The sequence below is a fragment of the Phaethon aethereus genome (genome assembly GCF_964289735.1).
Source record: "Phaethon aethereus genome assembly, chromosome: 12".
In the NCBI taxonomy this organism is placed as follows: Eukaryota; Metazoa; Chordata; class Aves; order Phaethontiformes; family Phaethontidae; genus Phaethon; species Phaethon aethereus.
In genome coordinates, this window is record NC_138588.1 from 13,860,970 (window position 1) to 13,884,541 (window position 23,572).

Genomic DNA, 23,572 nt, shown 5'->3' on the forward strand with positions numbered 1-23,572 from the left:
TGAATGTATGTGGTTGATTGATAGGAGTAGTATGAGAGTACCCCTAACACTTCAACTCATTGTTTCAGTCTGACAACAAAACTGTTCAGCCTCTACCAGCCTCAGGATACTGTCTGTTTGCAAAATCAGAATTGAAGTTCAAATTGAAAAGATAACTGGGCAGGGATTCTCCTGCATGAATTGCAGAAGATTGGAATTTGCAGCCTGTACCATGAACACATGCCAAGCAGATTCGCATTCTGTACAGTAGCATGAATAACCACTTATTCCCACCCATAGTTTGACATAGCCTGCTTGGGGAAGGTTATAGAGAAATTACAAATATCCACATCAAACATTCTCCGAATTCCTTGATTCTCACTTAAGCAGTGTGACTAGCTCATGACACTGCACAGACACTGTGCTAACATCTTCGTTAGGGTATCGACAACCACCCAAGGCAGTGGACAAAGTCCAGGCATTTTTTGGTGATTTTATCAGAACTCTGAGCACCAGAGAGATGCGGCTGGTTCATCTTCCAGAATTGGCAGGCGACACTGATACAAAGACCTTACACTCGCTGGAGCTAATTTATGTTCCAGGCTGTCCTACAGTAACATAAAAAGAGTTATCCAGACAGACCCTCTGGAAGCCCCAGGCAAAAGAATGCCACTACTCACTAGCAAAGTGGTACAGGTTGGCAAGTAGATAAAAAATGAGTACTAAACTGTCAAAAAAGGTCCCTTTGGCTCCTATACATAGTCTGAGGGACACTCTGTCATATATAAAGCGCTGACTGGGGACATAACCATCTTGATAAAACACCTGTTAAATCTGCTGAGTGGAAAGTAACAAAGAAGTGAGTTCTCCAGCCATACTGATCTGCATACTTCTAATTTAATTCTGGCACATACACATAGGTATTTTATGTTTAAGCCATTAATAACTGGAACCAAGTGTTCTATGGACTGAACTCCTGCTTTTGATTTGAGTCAGACAACATGGCACACGATCAAAAAGCCCCAGTGTAAGATTTTCTAAGCTTCTCAGCATCCAGCATGTTAAATCCATTTTGAAAAGACTTGAGTTTTGGTTTTGGCACCACAATAAAAACTGAGGTCCCCGAAGTTGTGGCTCAAAATGTATTAGCAGTTAGGATATATTTTCTGCAAACTGTAAGTCATAATCAGCTGCACCTGTCTCAAAATCACAAGGGATCCCAAGAAGCACCAGCACACCTTGGGACCTATGAGACAGAGGGAGGTAGAGAGAGAGATTATTTAATAGAGCTGCTGCTTCAAACTCACCTGATGTCCCACAGTTTTCTTATGCTCCTTGCTGGCTTGACCTGGCCTGGCCTTGGCTGGTTTTACAGCCGTTCGAGACAAAGGCACACGCCCTGAAGGGGTTGCTGACGTGGGACTGAGGACCTTCTCCTCATCCTGGAATAACTCTGGTAGCAGTTTAAACTGGTATAACAGCAGAAAAAATACAGAGGGTAAGAATCCAGCAAGTGATTGCACCCATTTGTGCTTAAGGTACTTAGAATCCAGGCTTAGTTTTTGTAAGCACTGAGTTCTTGTTGAACTCCACATGGGGACAAATGCAAAAAAGCATTCAAGCCAGTAGTATACTGAGTGGGCTATGATTTAGCACCAAAAATTTTGTGGGTTTGATCAGTGAGTCTCCTTCTGAAGATAAAATTCTGATTTGAGTTTTTTTCATAGAGCGAGCAATGGCTTCCATGTGAAACTGTTAGATACTGACAGCAGCTTCATAAGTACCAACTGCAATTATATATGGCTGCTTTGATCTAAGAAGGAAACAACAAGGTCCTCTCGTATTCCAGTGGTGTATCAGACTCTTTCTCCTTTGTGGTTGAGAAATATCTAGGACACTGAATAACCCAGCAGGCAACTAAGAATATTCCTGCTTTATCACTCTAAATTGAAATAATCCACTTAAAAGAGGAACCATCAACTCAAAAAAAACATTAGCCAAATTTATCTGACCAAAGATCTACTCTCAGGCCAGTGGGAGTGGAATAAAAACCAGGAACATTTTTCCAAATATCACTCAGGGCTTCCAGTTCCCTTTCTCTAATGGCTACAAAATACACCCATATATAATAGCTGCTTTGAAGTAACTTATAACTAAAAATAACACCACCAGGTCTTTCTACTGACAACTATAGCACTTCAGAAGTATTACAAGAGTAAGAAAATCTGAACTTCTCTACCTGTCAATGAATAATCTTTTATCTAGCATCTGTGCATTTTCTCCCAAGAGATAGGAGCATTCAATTCTCAGTACTAGAAAGTGCTTGGGCTAAGTACAACCTAAAAAATAAAAAAATTGGTTTTGCCTTATAAAACTTGGTGAGCATGCACGATACCCAATGAAACATGCTGCGCAACAAAATGGTACTTGTGCTCTGTGGTTGTGCCAGATGGGCTAGCAGAAGGCATCAAACGTTCCTCAGTAGCATCCAGCACAGCATTCCAGCATAATATAATGGCTATGAATGCTACAAACGTATCCTAAATTCCTGAACTACAAAATGGAGTATCAAACCTTAGCCTTATCTCACCTGACTCTGCTAGAGTAGGAGCACGATCTCCTTAAGATTACCTCTGTAGTTAGCGGAAGAATGACACTTCCAGAGGGGTATTTAGCCCGTCCCTTCCACTGACTCGACAAAGAGTTCAGGATGATTGGGCCACCACCACCTCATTCAGCTGCCCACAGTCAGAGATGGAGTGAGTCGGTATGCACAGTGCATTTCAAAGGTGCCATTTTCATAGACACTGCCTCAGTTACTGCATGCAGAAGAAAGGAGCAATGGATGGCCTTCAGCAGCAGAGGTCAACAACAGAAGAGCATTGCCGAGATGATCACATTGTGGGGGCATTTATGTTTTCGTTCAGTTTTGGTTTTTAGTATCTTATCAATTTTCTTTGTTTTGCAGAGCACTAGGAGTGCTCAAAGAGAGGGAAAACACTGATCAAAGGACAGATAATTCACGTGGTAGAAAACAAGCAAGCAAGCATTTTTTCCCTGTAATTTTTTCAGGCAACTTAACAGACATGCTGCTAACAATCTTACAGACCATTACTTTCAACGCAGAGCCACAACAGAAGATTTTAACAACATGCCAGTAGCAAGCTTAAAAGCTTGAGGACTGTTGTATTGCTTTCATGAAACATGCATGGAAACTGAACCAGTTCAAAGAGGTCCTGTGGGTGGATTTATAGAGAAGGCCAAAATGAATAGCTAAACACAACAGTGCCTGCCAAGAGCAGCATGTGTCATGCACTTCGGAGAGCAAAGAAGCATTTGAGCTGTATGTGAGCGTGGGCATGGGCAGGATGACAGATGATGCATTCAATTTAGAATTACCTTCTGTTGAATGTGCACAGGAAACACCGAAAACAGCAACAACAACAACAAAAAATCAGAAATGCAATCCCACTACAATTACTAATAAAGAGAGCCTGCTGAAAAATAAAAATGAAACATTCTTCTTTTGAAAATCTATTTTCTGCACAGTTGATTTTTTTTTTTTTTTTTTTTTTAAACACTGGTTTTGGTAAAATTTACCCTTGGGGAAAACCACGTTGTTTCTTAGTGTTTAGACTGAATTGACTCAACCTACTGAGCCTGCCTGAGCTGTTGCCACGCTCTTACGGCAGCTGCATCCGCATCGTCCCTTACTGACTGGAGTACATCCCCCGGAGCACCCCTGCACTGCGCACTGCCACGCCGGGGCACAGCCAGAGCCAGACGGGCACTGGCCCCTGCCCGCGCCCCGAGGATGCCACACACAGAGCGGCTGGCTTCACTCACACCCCTTCAACACTTCTCTCGGCGCAAAGTCTGCTGTAGTATTTCATTATACTACATGTTTTAATCCTTTAGCTTTATGTATCTGCTCAGAATAGAAACAGAAGAGAAAAATGTTGGTCTTCCTGATAGAACAGCGCAATTTAAAATAGCCTGTCCTTGATACCCAGCTTCCTGGGCCACTAAAGCTAGCAAATTCCCAACAGCCATCGCAGCACAATGTCAAGTTAATTGCCTTTACATTTCAGAAGAGCACAACTAGCATTTTTGCCATTAAAAAAAAGCAGACGATGCCACTGAAGGCCTGTTCTATAATATTCCTTCATGCAGTATTTTTCAATTCTGATGTTATCTTTCTTTCATAGATATCAAGAAAGCAAGAATCCGTAAATTCTGGTTCGTGTCCTTAGGGCCTACACATTTCACTCCTCTCTCATTTTGCTTCTGGAACAGAAATTGCCTCTCCTCCAGAAATTTTCTGCTCAATTGTCAGGGCAGAAACAAGAGCTTCTGTTTTCAGATTACAAAATTAAGGGCTTAACTGCTAAGCCTTCTTATACTACTATAGAATAGTAGACATCCTCGATGCCTTTACAGAAAATATAGCATAGTTTTGTGAAAAGTAAAAAAAACCACAAAACAAAACAACTAAACAACCCAAACAGTGAAATCAGTGGCTAAATATAGATCGATCTCACATGGAGCAAAATTAGGTTACAGGACTTTCTAAATTCATACAGATAGCCAAGTAAAACACAAACTATGTTCAATTTCAGTTGATATGGTACTAAGGGAGAAACATTTCCTAGGTTTATAAGAAAATGTATTTGACCTTTAGTTCAAGGATTCATAACTGCAAAGGAAGAAAAAAAAAAAATCCTTATACTAACCTTACTTGATTTTAGGACCTTAATTTGTTCTTCATAAACTGTATCTTTATTCTTTTCCAAAAAGCCTTCACATTGATATTCCACCTGAAAACATCATTTTACAAAAAAGTAAGTATTAAAAGTATTTAATAAGAATATTTTGCATAGAATTCACCAGCTGTAACATTCACATTTAAACCAGAGAATGCTTGGGGATGTTGAAAATATCAGCTCCCAAGGGCATCTTTGTTAAATATAGATTTTCCTCAAAGAGAGTGCTTTCCAGTAAAACGTAAAACATTAAAACATATAAATACTGTTATTGCATTATACCAGCTATATTTCACTGCTGAGAGATGCTTGTGGTAAGACAGCATGATTGAATGGTTAATGTAAAGGTGAAAAAATCAAAATGTGTGTTGAGCATCTCCTTCAGTGAAGTTACCAAGGCTGCAAAATTGTGTGAAATTCAGATGCAACTGAGAACAAAATATCTCATCTCATCAGCTGAGAGGCAATAAGTAGATCTGCCTGCAGCTTATTATGAAAAAGCCTAATTTGTACTCAGAAATACTATTTTTACCAGGAGCAAAAAAAGTCTGAATGTTGTGACAATACATAATAATCCTTTATCACAGGGCCATGAAGTCTCCCGGACCATGGCCAAAGAACAGCCAGAGTGTCAGATAAAAACCTAGCATTTATTTCACTGTCCTAATTCAAGGCTGAACAAAAACCAAAAACTATTGTCAAAAGTCTGTACCTTAGAATTTGATATTAATTAACATAAGCATGCTAACCCTCGAAGTGTCTCACGCTAACTTTTCAATCTTGTATGAGCAGAAGCCCAGACTATAAAATACAGAGCAGACGCTTATAGCAATTTGCTTCTTCCTCTCGGCACAGCCAACTCTCGGTGCTTACACAAAGACACTATATCCCAAGCTGAGAAACATTTCAAAAAATTCCGAGGGGGGAAGAAGGCAGAGGATCTCCCCAAGGTCTCTCCAAACTGAAAGCCCACTCTGAACAGTACCTCGGGTACCATTAATGTTCGTACTGCGGGAGAGAATGCCAGGAGAGGGCAGCAGAACCTCTGCCTTCTCCCAGAGAAGACAACGCACAGAGGTTACTAACCTGCCAGCTACAGCTACTTTTTTTTCCCTTCAAGATGTCCGTATGCATTCAGGTAAGCACACAGCGCATCAGAGCTTAGAGCTTTGCCAATACCTGCTTGGAGCCACTTTTAGCTTTCCTTGGCCCCTCACTGCTCAGACCAGGCATAGGAAAGCCTTGTTTTCAAGTATCAATTAAGCCCTTCCTGTTCTCTCATCCACCAAATAACTCATTAATCTAAATAGTTAGAGATGTCTGTGCTGCTTTCATTAAGGTAACACTAAATGCAACAGGAACAGGACCCCTCTTCTACGCATAAATTCAAGAACCTGGGAGAAATCAAGTGGAGGCAAATAAAGGTCTCCAACCTCCACATCAGCACATACGGACCTACTGATAAGAATCCCAGGCTTCTCCAAACTTTTTTCAACAAAGATGACAATATTCTGAGCAGCTTCTTTGTTTAACAGGACAATTACCTTAACCATTTTTTTATATTTTATTTTAACCTGAGGAGTTGCTCAGTTTGACGATGCGTTGTGGGAGCGGAACCACCCATGCACTCCACTGAGATACCCCTCGTCCAGCTTGCTAGAAATAGCTGTTCACGGACCAGCAGAGGCGAGGGTGGAAGCAGCACATACTGCTCCAGCAACAAGAAGGGTGTGTTAGCCTCCCTCCTGTTTGCACATTAAGATGGCAGCAAACCAACACCATTTTGTTGTTGCTCTTTAGCCTACAACTACAGTGAGATAAATGATTTTCTATTTTGTGTATTTCTATAGATATATAACTATATATACTTCTATATATAACTGGATTTGATACAATTATGCCGTGAATTGCAAATACACTAAGCTGTCATTTTTTGAAAAAGGATGCTTAGCGGTTACAGCATGCGACAGGAGTCAGGAGCTCTTGTTTGTGTTCCTGGCTCTGCACAGCTGCCAGGTCAACTTTCTTCTCTGCTCAGGCATACCGGCAAGCAGAGTACAATTTGCAAGAAGCAGAGTAGAGCCAGGGATGCTGCTGCCCAGTCGCTGCCTGCAACAGCCGCCCACACCAGGATCCCCTCCCGCGCACATGCTCTGCAACACCAGCCACGGGAAGAGGTACCAGAGAAGAAGTCCTTACCTTGTCAGCAAAGTGCTTGATGATAAAAGCCTTATTTGACAAACGCGGTTTTTCAAAGAGGGCACATTTATTCAAATGAGTATTGTATAGTTTTTGGGCCCAAGTGTCATCTGACCCTTTTGGCATCTACGGAAGAGAACACACAGCCATTTAAAATGTCTTGAGAACTTTTAAGTAGCAAAAGAAACTAAGACAACGGGAGACAACACTTTGTGGTTTGCTTTCAAACTCCCAGCTCCTTGGATTTCCAGCACTTCCATAAGCAAGGAAGCCAGTAATCAGCTATGCACTTGCCTTTCTAGCGCTCTGGACCTGGCACAGCCAGCAGCAGGTGTAGCTGCTATGTGACACATGCGACGCTAACAACACTTCCAGTGTCACACACCTGAAGGCGGGGATCCAAAAGGTACTTTTTCTGGCTGACCAGCATCTCAGCGGGTCAGAACCCATGCACCTCCATTAGAGATTACTTGTGATGCTTTGTGATACACAAGAACCCCACGCTGGGTTTCCACTGAAGTAGACACCACATGCCATCCCCTGTACATGGCTTGGCATAATTTAAACTAAGATAAAAGACAAAAAGTGACACACCAAGCGAGAGGCAATTTGGAGCAATCTGACAGAACCGAAGACTGCCCTTGCGGCACTCAGGAAACAACAAAGTTGAGAGAGTCCAAATAAAGGTTAATCAGAGAGCCAGAAACAGATACAGATACATGATGGAGAGGAGGGGGGAAAAAAGCATGATTAAACCCATTTTTTCTCCTCCTGTAATTGCCAATTCTGTTTGTATGTTCTCCAAATGCTTTCAACAGCAGACTGTCAAAATGATGGCTGTATGTAGATTACTTTTCCCTGTGAGGTCCCAGAGGCAGGATGGCTGATGACCTCTTTCTCTGTGAAAGCCCTTGAACACATACCTTGCACTCCTCATCCAACAGATCCAGGATTCCCATTTTGGCCTCTATGAGGTTGATGCAAGGCTGATTGTCATAGAAGTCAATCAAGGTCCATGGTATTTGTTCCTTCATATATTCTTCCTGTTCCAGCTTAAAGACATGCTACAGGGCAAAAAGAAAACAGTTTTCTGTGAAATAAAATGCAGAATAAATACATCAAACTCTCACCTGAATTCATTTTGGCACATTAATCCAGGGTGTCAAGTGACATACTAGTTCAACTGAATAAACCCTTCAACAAGTAAGTGTATGAAAAATAAATTAACCTTTTTTCCTGGCCTAAAGAAAACAGACTAAATTAAAGAACTCATCCATATTCTCTGCAAATAAGGTCTATTTTATCCTTTCTTTTTATTATATTGTCCCACAATTACTATAAGCTCTTTTCTTTTATAAAAAACACAACACAAAACCTAGAAAAAGCCTCAAGTGCAGGAACAGCAACTTATAAAGTGGGATGTGCCATGAGTTTATGATTTTGAAGTTATGAATACTGCTTTATTTCAAGTAAAATTTCACTATAAATACTTTAGCATTTCCTTGCAGAAGAACAGAGCTCCATTTTCTCTTAAATGGTTGCGGATTTTTTTTTTTTAAGATGACGCACTGCATTAAAATTTATTCTTCAGCAAAAACCTGCAAGAATGACTCTGCGAGTATTAGCACAAGAAATTCTTTAAGCAAAATTTTGTGGAATATCTATCTGATATGAAGATCAGTAACAATGTAGTTGTATATTTATTCAAAAATATTATCACAAAAAACCTGCACAGTTTTAATGAAACACGCATAGGAGATGAATTAAAACTTTAGGAAAAGATAAGACAACATTAAACAGGCAAACTGTGGTCTTAGTAGCACAAGCACTCTTTTTAAAAACAAAAAGACTGCTGACTCCAGTTATTTTTAATGATGTTGTATCTCTTATTTAAATTTTAATGCATACTAACTGCTCTGGCAGGCATAACTGAACTCAGAGCATACCCTAGCAAGCAGCAAAGAGCAGCACTGTGGGCAGGGTTCGGGGGGCCACCATGAACACCTGTATTTGTGGAGCCGGCCGCAGCCGCCCCTGAGCTCAGTGCACAAGCCCACAAATGCCTCGCAGCTCTCTGGCACGCATCTGCCAGACAGCAGAAAACTACCCTGACAAAGCAGTTTATCCCTTTTATTTCATTAGCTTAACACCATCCTTTCCAAAGCAGCACTCCTTAATGGCGCCCGCGGGAGCCGTTCCCACCCCACCGCTTAACGGCTGCGTTACACGCTGAGTTAATTCCTGACAGGAAAGCCAATGGTAGCGTTTTATTGGCAAGTCATACCCAACCTAAGTCCTGAAAGAAAACATAAAACCACTTCTCCACTGGTGAAAAATGTCTTCAGACCTAATTTTCCTTAAAGGCTGTGGGTGGCCAGGCAGACGAAGGGAGGCTGGGCAGGCTGTGGAGAGTGGTGGCCGGGCAGCCAGGCTCGTGCCGCGCTGGGTGACGCATGAAGGCTTGCTGGCTGCTGCCACAGACACGGGGCTTTAATTTAAAACAACTTCCACCCTGTGTAGCTGCATGGCAGCCCAATGGGTCTGCCAGCGCTTTGGTACCAAGTTTGGTACTTGGCGGGGCATCAACCCAAAAGCCCCATTGCCCCATCCTTCGTGAGACAAGTGCTTACAGCGACAGCACAAGAGGGAAGGAAACACGGCGATGGTCATCTGTAGTAAAGAAGCGAACCTTTACAATTCTTACAGCGACTATATTTTTGCTGTGAGCTGAAGAAACTCCGAGATACCTTGCACTTAGCAGTCATGACATCCCGCTTACAGAGATGAAGCCAGCCATGGCACCACCAGCACAGAAAGGGAACGCTGGGGCTGGAAAGCCCAGCCTCCACTCCAGCACCCGACTTACTTGCCGACACGCGTCACTGTTGCTGGGATGAATAATGGCACAGGGGGATCCGGTCCTGCGAGCATGCGCTGCCATGGAGGTACGCTCATAAAGAGAGTTCAAAGCTATTCCTGTACTGCAGCACAGCCTAGCAACAGACCTGGCATAAATAACTTGCCTCATCGTTATGCAGGTAAGATATATAATTACAAACGTCACTAAGGCTGAGAGGAGAGAGAGAATCGTGATCTCTCTGGAGGAGGGGGAAGAGGCGCCTCTTGCCACACGTCAGTCATCAATTTCAGGATGCGGCTGAAAACCCTCAAAAAATGACGCCAGGAGAGGAAGCGTGGGTGGCAGATTTCCAGCAGCGAAGCCCCGCTCTCTGCTGCCCGTGCACAGGCTCCCGTTGGAGGTTACGGAGACACAGCTAACTCCAACTTCATCCACACTGCACTCTCATCGACAGGCAATCTCGGGGTCTTAATTGCCAAGCACTGCTTCTATCTTATAATTGTTACTGTGATCGGAATTTCAAATAGTCCCAGAGCAGCAGTTAGTCATAAAATCTATTTCTAGGAGATAGTCGATCTTTCCCCATCCACCAAAGCCCACAGCCAGGACAGCTGGTTAATAGACTGAAGGAATTCATTGTAACCACTGGGGACCCAATTAGCAGGATGGACCTGGGTGAGGGGAAAGGGAAGAGGAAATGCCAGTCATTTTCTACTTACCATATTGAACTGCTGCTGCAGTTTTTCATTGGCATAGTTGATACAGAACTGTTCAAAGCTGTTGATTTCGAATGTCTCAAATCTAAAATATGCAGATACTCAAAAATTACTAGTGCAGTGAAAAAAACAGATTAAATGACCCCATAATTATAAATTCCCTCCCTCCAGTCAAAGTCACTGCATTATTCCGGGCACAAACAACCACAATCAAGTAACGAAGCACACAGGTAAATGGCAATTTGCAGAACACAGGCAATTCAGTGATGCTCCTTCTTTAGGCAAGGATGAGGAACACAGGAAAGGACTGATGTTCCTGAAGAGCATGTTAGTTATCTTTGTCCCCTCTAGAAGTGCCACCCTGGAGGAGCCATAAGATGACAATTCCCTTCTAACTTTCGCCACTGCAATAATAAAGGAACTACCAACAGCAAAAATGTGAAATCCCACTACAAATGTCAAACCTGAAAGTCGAGACAAAGATCTTAGACAGTATGTCAAAACTAAACACCTACTTCCTTCATCTGGAATAAGCAGCTGCTAAAGGTTTGGGGTTTTTTGTGTAATCCACGCAGCACTACATGATAAAGACAAAGACGCTTTGCTGTAAGGTAATTATGTAATAGGTGTCATATCTCTGACAAAAAGACTCACCCGTAAATGTCCAACACTCCAATGAAAGAATGCTGCTTTACAGTAGCATGAAGGGCTTTGTTCACATGATCTACAATCCAGTTAAAGAGATTAGCATAGATATGTTTGGCAAGTGCATCTCTGGCATTGATGGCATGAAGTTTAGAAATTGGCTTGATGTAGGTTTCAGTGGCAGTTGCGAGCTTCCTATGGCAAAGCCAGTGGGCCATCTCTTCATACTCCACACCCATGAGGTCACAGAAGATGGTGAGGGGTTCATGCTTGGGCTAATAAAAACAATCTCGTTAGGTCTTGAAACATTATTACCAATAGCACACATGCAATCATGCAATAAGAACGGCCTGCCTGCAGCGATCCAACAATAAGCAGCAACAGCAGCCTCCTCAGCTCTTCCTCCTTCAAAATGTTAACAGGTTCCCTACCCACTTATCACATCCACATTGCTGAAGTAAATTAGTGAATCATAGTGTCCCCAAAGGCATTTTACTATACTTGTGTTCACCAAAAAAGCCCCACATAGGGAACCTGCTACCTTCGCAAAAATGAATCACGTAGCTTTGCAGGGATGCACTTGGTATTTTGAATTCTTGTACCTGTCTCAGTTTTGAGTGAAGAAAACTAGAGAAATGCAGAGAACAGGACATCAGCTGTGGGCTGGGGACAGAATGGGCTACAGCTCCTGAGTGGTGCTCTCGTCTGCTCGTATACAATCCACGGCAGGGAGTGACAGGCAATGGGCCATTGCAGCCCAAGCCAAGAACGAAGAGGAAGAAATGCAGAACGGCTTTAGTGCTCTGGTCTCAGTATCTAACACAGTATTTTCTGAGTGAATTCTGGAGACAAACATTAGGAGACTAGAGTACACAAATGATGTTCTCTAACTCTCAAATTGGACTGTACAAGTGAAAAAACTGACCTTTGTTTAAGCAGGTAAAATCAACTAGCAAGGCTTGCACACTGAGATGGGTATATAAGATTCCTGCATAAAAATCTGTGCAGTGCATTTACCACCCAATGGGTTAAGATACTACACTTTGTGACTAACAAGCAAACCAACAGCTAGAAATCAAGGAGGACAGACAGGTCTTTCCTCCTAAGCAACTCCCTGAACACTACTTCCTCATCACGTTCACTTTGCACCCAGTGGCTCAACAGCACGCTGACAAGCAGCGTCTTGACAAGGACAGATTACAGGGGACTGTTACTACATGCCCAGTAGCTTCAGGGTACTGGTACTTCTATTTCCATGTCCTTCTGACTTCTCCAGGGCTTATTCCAGTCCTCACAGCATACAGATCCCCTGGCAGTTCTGTTACACCTCCAAAATCCAGTTAACAGAGCACATCTTTTTTCCGTTTAGCCATACCACTTTAACTGGCTCAGAAGACAATAATAAAGTAACAATAATAATGAACACTGCACAAAAGACTGTCACATTAGGGTTACTCGAGCTGACATTAAACAAACCGATTCATTCACACAGCACCATGCGGAGCCCTTCGCTGAGTTCCCTGAAGCACCACCATTGCATCACCACACCAGCACTTCCCAGGCAGACCAGTCTGCATGGCGACAGAGCTCTGCAATGACATGGTTATTGTCAGAGAACAGCCTGGCTCAGGTAGCGGATGCCATTGAGCAGACATTTACCACCGCCTGCTAGATGTTTACCACATCAGGATGGGATTGCACAGGAACTTGCAGCTTTGTACCAGCTCATTCAGTGGGATTCCTGCATTGGAGATACCCACTATAACACAGGCTAGCTCATCATGTCCTGGGGCTCATCAGCTTTCTACCTGTGATCATTAAATGATGCTTTCCTTGTAGTGAAAACCTTTTGAAGACACACCAAAGAGCCAGACTATGGCTGTGGTTTCACAGCAGCTATTCATTAGATCCCATGGACAGATGGTGTCAGACCAGGCACACTGATCATCTGTGACCTGATGAAGTACCTGTTGTCTCAGCTCCAGAAACTGCTACTACAGATTCTTGAGAGAGAGACTGACAGTAAAGTGAGAAAAAACCCCTGCAACTGTTATTACTATTTGAAAAGAAAGATGAAGGCTGGATAGTCCAGCAGTAGACATTCAAGGAAAGGCAAAAGGAGAAACCGGTCCCTTGTGAATCCAAGGAAGAGAAGAGTGACAAGCCAGATCTTTTTTGTTTCTCATCTCCAGAATACAGAGTTCAGTAAGAAGCCTTGGTCCCCACCGAATGAGGAAGTGTTTTTCAGATCAGACTACGCAGTCCTCATTGCTGACCTCCACAAAGGTAAAAAAGGACTGATAAAAAAACCACAACACCTAGATGAGTCACACAAATCATATCTGTATATCCTATGCTCATGTCTAGACATCCCAGAGGACTTTGCAAAGCATTTGCTTTACAATTATTTAGGCCATGTTGGCATCTAAAAAAAAAAAAAAAAATACACAAACCATCCTGCAAAGCATTTACCACAGTAAATGCAGGGAATGTATTCATGTGGGAATATGAAGATCTAGACACCTGAGCAGGACTTCAAAGCTAGCCTGTCTGGTAGACTTTTCTAGGATAGATCAATTCCAGTTTTGAAACAAAATTAAGGCAGACACTGTTATAATACAGAGAGTACTGTCTAAAGCCTCTAAACTGAGGAGAGTTCTATCCATCTGCAAAAAGAACTGTGAAAATGTTAACAAATTAGAAATAAACACATTGCTTGCGTTTTTATATTGTTACTCTTTTTCAGAAGAGATCCCTGCAAGCAAGCAGAAGGCAGAACTGTCAGAGTAGAAACCATGCCCTTCAGCTCATCTATGACTCACAGGAATAGTGCAGCTGTCAGAATCCCGAGATGCAAACTCCACGTTGCCCAAGTGAAGGATGCCAGCAAGGATTCGAAAAATTCCCATCTGGTAGGAATCGCTAATCCCTGAAAAATGATGAATAAATCATTTTGAATGGAGAGAGAAATAAAGAACCACGAGCTGCAGTTGATGAAAAATTTTATTAAGAAGAGAAAAATGGTGACCGCCGTGTGTTTTTTTCAGAGACTTTGGCATTTGACAGTACTGCTTGGCTCTGCTTCTATTAAAAACATTTCACAATCAGATGCAAAAAAAAATCCATTAAAATGAACTATTTAATTTGCTGTTCCAAAGTGCTTTGTCAATGACTTTCAATGCTGTATATGCTATGCGAAGAGGATCCACCATTTATGTTCATATAATGCATGCTCCTCCTACACTGGATATGTGATTCTGCTGCAATATAAATACCTTCTTAATGCAATAAAAACATCTCAGTCCCCAAGTTTATCAAACTCTCCTGTTTTTAAACACAACAGAGTACGAAGAAAATATACACAAACAATATAGAAAATACTTGCTAGTATACCGAGTATACCGGATTTGAGATGTGACTGTGTTTTACAAATTACCTAGCAAAGTGCAGGCCTGCCTGGTGTTTACCATTTCCTTAGCATCATCGACACCGTCAATCACAGGGCTTCCACCTTGCTTTGTATAGTGAAAGTAATTTGCATTCCCTGTAAGAGAAAAACCAAATCTTTTACACACACTGACACAGAAATTCACAGCACATCTGTAAAGCTGTGTAATGAATAAGTTGCTCTTAGCAAAATCCATGATTTGAAATACGTCAACGTATTTTTGCCTTCTGGCTTATAGTCCCTGTTATTCTGGAAAAGAATTTTTTCAAGATTCAACAGTGCAAGTAAGTATTCTTAAGCTACCTGGTCCCGACAATAGGCCCTCAAGCATATTCTCTATGCAACCTTGGTTCAGACTTCCACACTTGTGGAATAATCACTTTGGAAGCAATTATTCTCCAAGTCTGAGCCACCCAAGTGATAGGTGCAGAGTTGACAGCAGCAGCACTTTGGAATTATGTCGCAGATACTACTATGCTATTATTGCATCAGGATATTAAAAAAAAAAAAAAAAAAAATCTATTTCGCCTATTTTCTTCTCCTTTCTAATTTATGGTCTCATGTAGTCTGATGAGTATCTGTGATCTGTTCTGGTTGAGAAGTCACGGTTGGAGAACTGGTAGCTTCATACCACTCTGGGGACAGCACTGGGCTTCACTGAGAAAGCAGTAGCTTCCCTGGGTACTGTGTAATTCCTATGGTTTCAGTGGCATGCTTCCAGCTGCAGTAACAGACTTGTTTTCTTCTGATCTGCTAAGGTTTCAAGAATGCTGAAAGAGGAGTCTGCTAAATGGCTTCTTTAGTTATAATTATATCAGTTCATTTCTTTCCTGTGTCAGCAGATGTGAATCCTGAATGTGCCAGGATGGTGCAGGAGAGCAGAGAAACACTTTAAAACCAGAAAGATATTTCAGAAATCAGCACTGACAGGCTGTGCAGTTTTCCCACTATGAAGCTAACTTTTAAAAATATACAGGCACTGAAATTTATATTGAATTTCAGAAATGATAAGGTGATTGTCTGTCCCAAAGTCATCATCGTGCCTTTCTTTTACGAAGTACCAGTTCCTGTTAAATGAGAAACCATCCCTTCATCAACATTTTAATTTGAAAAATGAAACATTTCACTGATCAGTTTTGTGATCACCAGGCTAGCAGAGATGGCAAAGTAATTGTTGGTAACATCCCAAGTGAAAGTATGCAGATGCAAAATAACCTTTTCAGGTGCTTATACCAGAAATGGTAAAATTCTCTAGTAGCTGGAGCCATGGAAAAAAGGTTTTAAAGGACCAAGAGAAGAGAATTTCACCCTTGCCACTGGAAAGCTACTCTGGAATCCAGGACATAGTAAGTCCTAGTGAGTACAACTGCAGTGTATTAGAGTAGGCTGAACAAACAAATCTAATACTTTTGTTTTATGTAAAAAACACAGAGTCTGAGATCTGCCATTTCAGTTATTTTCAATACATTTTAGTATTTGAAGGTTTAAAAGTTTAGAATTTAAAAGCCAGCAGTTCTTCTTTCGGTTCTATAGCTCAAAAAGCTCAGAGATGCTGCTTTGTACCTACACTTGCACAACACAATGAATGTGAATTTCATACCTAACCGTAGAGTTTTAAATTCAGGTAATGCTGCAGAGGCACAAAGTTGGTAAAAGATGTGGTAATTTCTCTCCTCTTCTGCCTTTAAAAAGAAAGGAATTTATTATCCTTTTGCAGCTTAAGTGCCAGAAACAACCATCAGTAGAAAAGAATTACCATTTTTAATGTTTTCTCTAGCATTACATTAAGAGCATAGAAGCGGCATGGAAAAAGGAAAGATAAATCAGCATCTACCTTCTTGATTAATTTAATTTAATCCATTTTCAACAGCAAGAAGCACGCAGACATCTTCATTTTAAAAAAATGTACAATCTAACTTTTCAGGTCTGTGGATTACTATTAAATATAGATCAGGATTCTATGGGTGGGTCAAATGATCATACTTAAAAGCTTTTCATTTTCCAGAAATAACTAATACCATTTGCCTCAGCATTTATAGTAAGCTGGTGAAGGGAGTATCTTTCTTGACAAGACAAAGCTGGAATTTTAAAATGAAGGACAAACACAGCTTATGACTCATGACCAACACCGTAATTCTGAACTTAAGAGCTCTAAATTCCATAACTTCAAAATGAAGAAAAAAAAAAAAAGAAAAAAGAAAACTACTCTCTTCCAGCTAAACCACGTGCAAGAAGTGTCTCTTATTTTTAAAATATACAACAATAATATACAACAATACCCTACATAATACAAACTGTAATTATTTGCTTTATACCTTTAGGCAGCCAGTCAAGGATAAGTCCATTTTTACTGAGCTCTAGACTATAAGGTAGGCAAAGATGGAGAGGAAGTGTGGGAGACAAAAAGGTTGTGGATCGGTTCAAGTATGAAATAGCAAAATGAAGAGAGTTCAAGAAAGATGAAATTACATTTCCTCATTTGCCTAAATAATGGCAATTAAGACTCATTCATAATTATTGCCATAGCAGTGGGTTTTAACGAGATTGAAAGTGAGCTAAGATAGCAACAAACAAACCACAACAGAAAGCTCTTCGGTTTTGAAGCCCTATTCTATAATACTATGGTAAGCACAAATTCATATCTAGTAGTGCACCGAAACTATTTCATGTTTAAATGCACAGTCTTTTTAATACACATTTTGGAACTACAAATAAGTCATATAATGAAGGGGTAACTTGGTTTTCCTTTTCTCCCCACTCCCAAAATGTGCTATATTACAAATACATTATTACAGCCATCTCTTAGGAGAAGTAACTAGTATCAGCAAGCGATAGCTTTTTATTATTCTTTTTTAGCATAGTTACACAAATATACAGTAAGAAGATTGCATCAGTATTACCTGAAACACCACTCTTGATTTTTCCAGGAGGTAAGTTCTCATGTTAGCACCAATGATTCGATACCTCTTATCAAAACCAATTTCAATGTATTTCCCAAAGCGACTGCTGTTGTCATTCCTTGTAGTTTTGGCATTTCCAATAGACTGAAAAAAGGGAATGTTGTAAAGGTTAAACAGCTTTTAGAAATTATTAAAACTATGGCATCATCTACATGGCTCATTAACACTTAACAACATTAATTTTGTCCTGGTTTCAAAATAATCAAGAATTTAATAAAGAACAATCTCCGCCCAGTCAGCAAGTTACATCAAGATACGGTTATTTCATTAACACAAGATAGGGAGCTGATCCTCCTAGCAATGATTTCACTTCCACATAGTCTAATTTGCCAGCTAAAAATCCTTTATTGCTCTCTGAAGTCTTTTAAAAGGAATTAAAGAGTCTCAGAATGCTCACAGATTTCTTCTAAGGACTTAATAAAACTATAACAATTATTTCACACTGTATAGTTTTATATAGGTATGTGTACAGATATATGTATAGTACTTGCATCCTTTGTAAGTCGACCTACCATAAACCCACAGTCCAGCAAACAGCCCCTGTAGTCTCTCTGGCTAGCAGTTTATTATTATTACTCCATAATCAACCACAATTCCAAAATACTTCTCCAAACACATCATCGTAAAATATTTACTGCATGCCTATAAAATGTACAGACTCCTGCCATTTGCCTGAAACTGAATCCCTTCCATAGCAGCTTGGTTACTGACTCAGAGACAGTCTTCAATGCTGCCCTGTGATTAATTTCTAACTTTCTGAGATTAATTCAATACAGCTTCATAAACAATATTTAATGTATTTCCTCTATAGTACATGGTCTTGGGATACCCAGGAAAAATGATGACTGTGGTTCCTAAATGGTCTTGGTGTGCCTCTGCCTTACCCCATCAGTGTTAGGATTCACCCTGCGACAGGTACCAGCTGGATATATCAGAATTCAAGGCATGCAAATCACAACATGCTGAACTTCAAAGAAAAGCATTTTCTCTTCTCAGTGAGATCATGTTTCAGACATCATACAGTAATTCATCTTCCAGAACAATCCTAATGGTATCCCTCTACCAAAAGGAATGGCATTTGGTGCAGTTCAGATACAGAGCGCTGCCTTTTATCATATGCCACTGTGCGTATGTTATCAAGTACCTAACTCTGAAGTGCACCATAACTAAAGAGCACAGAGTTGCCTCTACGTCCTAGTGTCCTAGTTCACGTAGCCATCCACAGGAAGTCTGTACTGAACTAAAACTTGGGGAAAACAAATGAGAGCAAATAGCAATGCTGAGTATCGCTATTCCAAATCTGTAAACAGAAGGCCAATAAGGGTTAGCCGGGTACAGCACGGGAAGCGGGGATTAGACTTTCAGAAACCCCATTACAGCAGCAGCATCACGCACGCCCAACCGAGCAGATGTCAAAGCAGTATCAGATGAACGGTTGCTATAAAGGATACAAGAACAAATTGCATCTCTGCAGTTCTAAGAAATACTGAATTCATTCAAACTGAACATACTCAAACTGCATTTCTTGTCTTTTAACATTATTGCTACTGTCATATATTGTGGTGGTAGCAATATAATATTACAATATTTTCAGAAACCAATTACTACTTTGAAAGGTATTACTTAAAAAATAACAGTTAAAGTCTTTGGTATTATAAGATTGCTTACCAGAGTACATACTAAGCTGTACAATTCACATAGCTATACAGGGCAAGAAAGAATGAAAGGCAGGAAATTGCATGTAAAGATGTGTTTTAAGACTTGACAATTCCTACATTTGCAATAGGAAAACTGTATAGAGTTATTGACTACTACTTAGTAAGGCAAAGATGATGTGAAATTCTGACACCAATGATGGTAGCTCATACAACGCTGATGTTTAGGTTGTCCAAAGCTAAGATTTTCTTAGCAATTTAGCAAATGAGGAGTTTCCTGTTTCTAAAATGAATTGCTCATTTTCTTCCTAATCTACATTGGTTAATTTGTGTTTCTGCTGATTTATCGACTGCAGAGTTCGAAACATTAATTTTGCTGTTCTAGAGTCTATCTCAACACCAGATTTCACAACACTCACTCTAAAGCTCACTTAAAGTTCATGTGTTTGAAGTTAAAAGCATAACTTTCATCCAATTATAACAACTTTTAAAGTATTTGAAATTTTAGATATACCCAGGTTCGTGAAATTGTTGTTATGCCTAGAAAATAAAGCACCACCATCTATTTAGATTTTTAGTGGATTAGAAGTTCATTTCTGGTCCTTCATTTAAATTTCCTTGCTTTGGAAATTAAATCAGACAATTAGTGGTGAAGGTGATGGCCACTAATTGGGAGGGGGGGTCCAAGAAGTGAGAGTGAAGGATGTTTGTGTAGGTTTTGAGACCAAACAAAAGAAATGGCACAGGGAAACCTGTAGACGGTTTGTATTTCACTCAGCAAACAAATAGCAAACTGCAGACCCATCCTGCCGAGTCTCTTGCAGTAGCTGTCACCTAGCAGACAGGCGGTGAGGACGGGGCCGCCTGCCAGGCCCCAGGTACCACCTCTGCGGTGTGCAGGGGAAGGCAGAAGGGGCGTTTGGCACCCCCGGTCCTGTTAGCCACGCATCGAATCTCAACCTGGCCAAGGATGGTATGACACTGCAAACATCGGAGCAGTGAAAGGAGTACTCCGGGATGAGCTCACACCTGCAAAACTGCCATTGCTCCCCAGGGCCCAGCCTGCTCCCGCTGGGGTAGGTGCAGCTCAAGGCAAGGCTCAGCTCCCCTGGCTTCCTCCCATAGCTGGACATTTGGACCCCTCAACAGCAGAGCCCGCTGCCCATCGTGGCACAGCTTGTTTTATCCCACAAAACAGTTGCAAAACACCCCACAGCACCACAAACCAGGCACGATTACCTTGCAACAGAACACACACAACTGTGATGGGGCAGCTATAGTTTGAGTATCATGAACTCCTCATGTCAGAAGGAAAGGAGGAATAAAACATAGCTCATTTTTAAAAATACCTGAGAAAGAAAACAATGGCAGCATTTTGCATTTCACGTTTCACTGCACGCACTCCGTTTATTCATGTCTATCCAAACATGTCACACTATTGCACAGAGATGCTAAACATCTGCCAAGGCATCAGTTGTCCTAAGCATTTTATTAGGTTGTCCAATGGGCGTCCTCATTGGACTTATTGTGCCCATGGACAGTGCTACTTCTCTCAAGGTATTCCCCCAAGACTGCTTCTCTCTGATTAATCATTTCTTAACATAGTTCCTTAACTTCAGCTACAACTTGAATCTAGACATGTAGGCAAAGACACAAAAAACAATTCAGATGAGCCTAAGAAATGTTTTCTGTTTGGCCACAACATCAGAATTACAGCATCTCCTGAGCTCTCCAGAGAATAGAGATCCTGAAGCAGGGGGGAACTGTACATGTTATCTCACAGTCTATTGCCAGCACCCAAGCCACCTACACTCCCAAGCCAATGGCTTTGGGACTTGACTACAGTTAGTTACACCAATTTCCAGAACTGAAACGTTAGTCTGAGCTAATTATAGCAAAATTACATCTTCAGTTGTCTTTTTCCCCTCTGAAAGAAACTGTGTGCACTTCATGTAACTTCGCTTTCTCAGTCTATCTTCCCTAATCACATTTCCTAAAATCGAACATTTGCTTTACTCAACAACTCTCTTCACTTCCAAGTATAATCTACCTGCCCCACTGCGTGATGTACACGTTTGATGTGTAAGACCAGAAGTTTTAATCCTCTTTGCAATTTTACGCACAAAAAGTCTTCTGCGCTTGCATTTGACCAGCGGTCTGGGAACTACCACTGTTACAAAGCTGAATAGATTTAAAGCGGTATTTATAGAAAAATTACTTTGTTATGTGAAACACATTAACAGTACTGAAATATTGCCTCCAGTCTTCTCTCAGTCTTTCAGAAATACTACACAAAATGATGCCTAAGGCACCTCCTGGTAAATAGATTAAAAGCAAAATTTTAAATTTTATTTATTTATTTATTATTATTTATTTTAAATTTATTCTAGGTTCTTTGAGCCTTAAAAAAAAGTATGGATTGCTCCCTCTATTGAATGCTTATGTTAGCCCCAGAATAGTAACTGCAGCTGGAGAGTGGGGCTTAGTGCAGTAGCTCTCTTACCTCCATGATAGGGTTGGAGGCCAAGACCTTCTCCTCAACATTGGCTTCACTGGCAGATCCACTGACTGTGGCAAAGTACCTCATGGCGTACTTAGCAGAGACGGTCTTTCCGGCTCCAGATTCCCCACTGACAATGATTGACTGATTTCGCTCGTCTCTGAAAGACAAAGACATGTTAATTACCAGCTGTTCTCTCAAGGATACTGACCTTTTGTGTTCCCAACTTGGCAACGACCCTTCCACCATACATGTTAGCAATACAGCAATAATGTAAATGCACGTGGCGCTGTTAGTGACCAAGCTGCCTGAACGGCTGACTGGACTGCCTGCAGCCAGGATGCCCAGTCAGGATTGATGCTGCCGCGACAGTCCAGCCAGCCAGCAGGGCTGCTCTGGAGAACCTGGCTACAGTAAAGTACCAGTTACCACTATTCACTACGTGCTTCTGCAGCTACTTCTATCCAGAGTCTGTGGTACAGTGCTCCACTAAGTTATCAGTGCTCATTAGTAAAGATTAATGCCATCTTACAGATAGAGAAATCAACAGCAGAGTCAGCAACAGAAATCTTTCGTCCTTCTGACCTAATCGCCAGCTTTTCCCAGAATTGTTCTGAACCTGAAAAATGCAAGCAGGGCTGTTCAGGACACAAATAGCAGCTCTGGAGCGAAGACAACCCCTTTGTTGTGAAGTAATTTCTTCTCACTTAAAAAAATTAATCTCCATTTGCTACTAGAACCATTTTGTCTCATCTCAAAGAGGGCTCTTACCCATAAGCCCCAACTGTACGACTAATAAACACACTAGAAAATAACAAGAATAGAAATTAGCATTTATATAGCCTGAATCTTTTAAAATAAAGACCATACATGTTTATACAGTTTTTTATATTTCCAAAGCTAAAGAAGTTAAAATGAATATTTCAAAATACTCCTGTGAGCTGGGTGAGCTTAACTCTCTTACATACTTGAAAGCAGAGAAAGAAGGAATAAAATTTTACTCCAAAGCTTTACAGAGCTGGGGCTGGAACATAGAAAATATAGCCAAGCCCCAGACCAGGCTGCACTTACAGCACAGTAACTGTGAATGAAATTTCAGGCACACACACGTTCAGACAGCACATATAGTCTGCTGAGGCCATCAGTAAATGCTATGCAGGGGAAGCGAAGAAATATGTATGGAAAAACTATTTGTGGTTTCTGTAACCTAAAGGTCCTCCAGAAGATCTGGGGTTCTATTTCTGAGATGGTAAAAAAAAAGCTGCTGCTGAAATTATGAAGCTAGATTACAGATCACATGGCTACTCTCAGGCTATTACCTATGTTACAAAACATCACCAAGCCCCCAGATAAGAGCACAATTCCAACATCTACTTCGTGCTGCACAAAGACATCGGCTAAAGGAATATCTGGTTACGTCACGCATCTCCAGGAGATCCAGGTCGGATCCATTCGACCAAACGAAGGCATCGGTTGAAACAGGTTTTCCACATTTTGGTAAAAGTAAGTTACTTGAAAGGGCTCGGTGCCGATTTAAATTTAAAAGGAAAGTGTTAAGACGACCAAAGCAACCTAATTTTATGTTCTCCACTTCCATTTAACACATGCGATAGGTGTGAATGACTACAGCACAGTTCACACATTCACATACACCAAGCTGTCAGCCTCGGTGGGAAAGCATAACCATTCAATAACCATTCAGCTTGACAGCCGGGGTTACAAAGACTGAACTGCCAGAGGTGCCAGCCTTGGCCACAGGAAAACGAAAGCACCCACTGATGAGACCTCTCGTTACAGCGGCCATCAAGCCTGCAGCACACCCTCCTGAGGGAGGTCTGTGGTGCCTG

General features: G+C 41.2%; 1 protein-coding gene across 1 annotated transcript in view; it reads right to left on the minus strand.

The window, feature by feature from the left end:
* Positions 1-23,572, minus strand: part of MYO5A (myosin VA) — a gene marked incomplete at both ends in the record, with an annotated part of 101,240 nt that overhangs the window by 35,383 nt on the left and 42,285 nt on the right. The window contains 11 exons of the mRNA XM_082005200.1: positions 1,287-1,448; positions 4,713-4,796; positions 6,942-7,067; positions 7,865-8,005; positions 10,521-10,602; positions 11,172-11,437; positions 13,985-14,091; positions 14,599-14,706; positions 16,211-16,292; positions 17,511-17,654; positions 21,729-21,885. Coding sequence (XP_081861326.1) covers positions 1,287-1,448; positions 4,713-4,796; positions 6,942-7,067; positions 7,865-8,005; positions 10,521-10,602; positions 11,172-11,437; positions 13,985-14,091; positions 14,599-14,706; positions 16,211-16,292; positions 17,511-17,654; positions 21,729-21,885 — 1,459 coding nt within the window. The remainder of the gene's footprint in view (positions 1-1,286; positions 1,449-4,712; positions 4,797-6,941; positions 7,068-7,864; positions 8,006-10,520; positions 10,603-11,171; positions 11,438-13,984; positions 14,092-14,598; positions 14,707-16,210; positions 16,293-17,510; positions 17,655-21,728; positions 21,886-23,572) is intronic.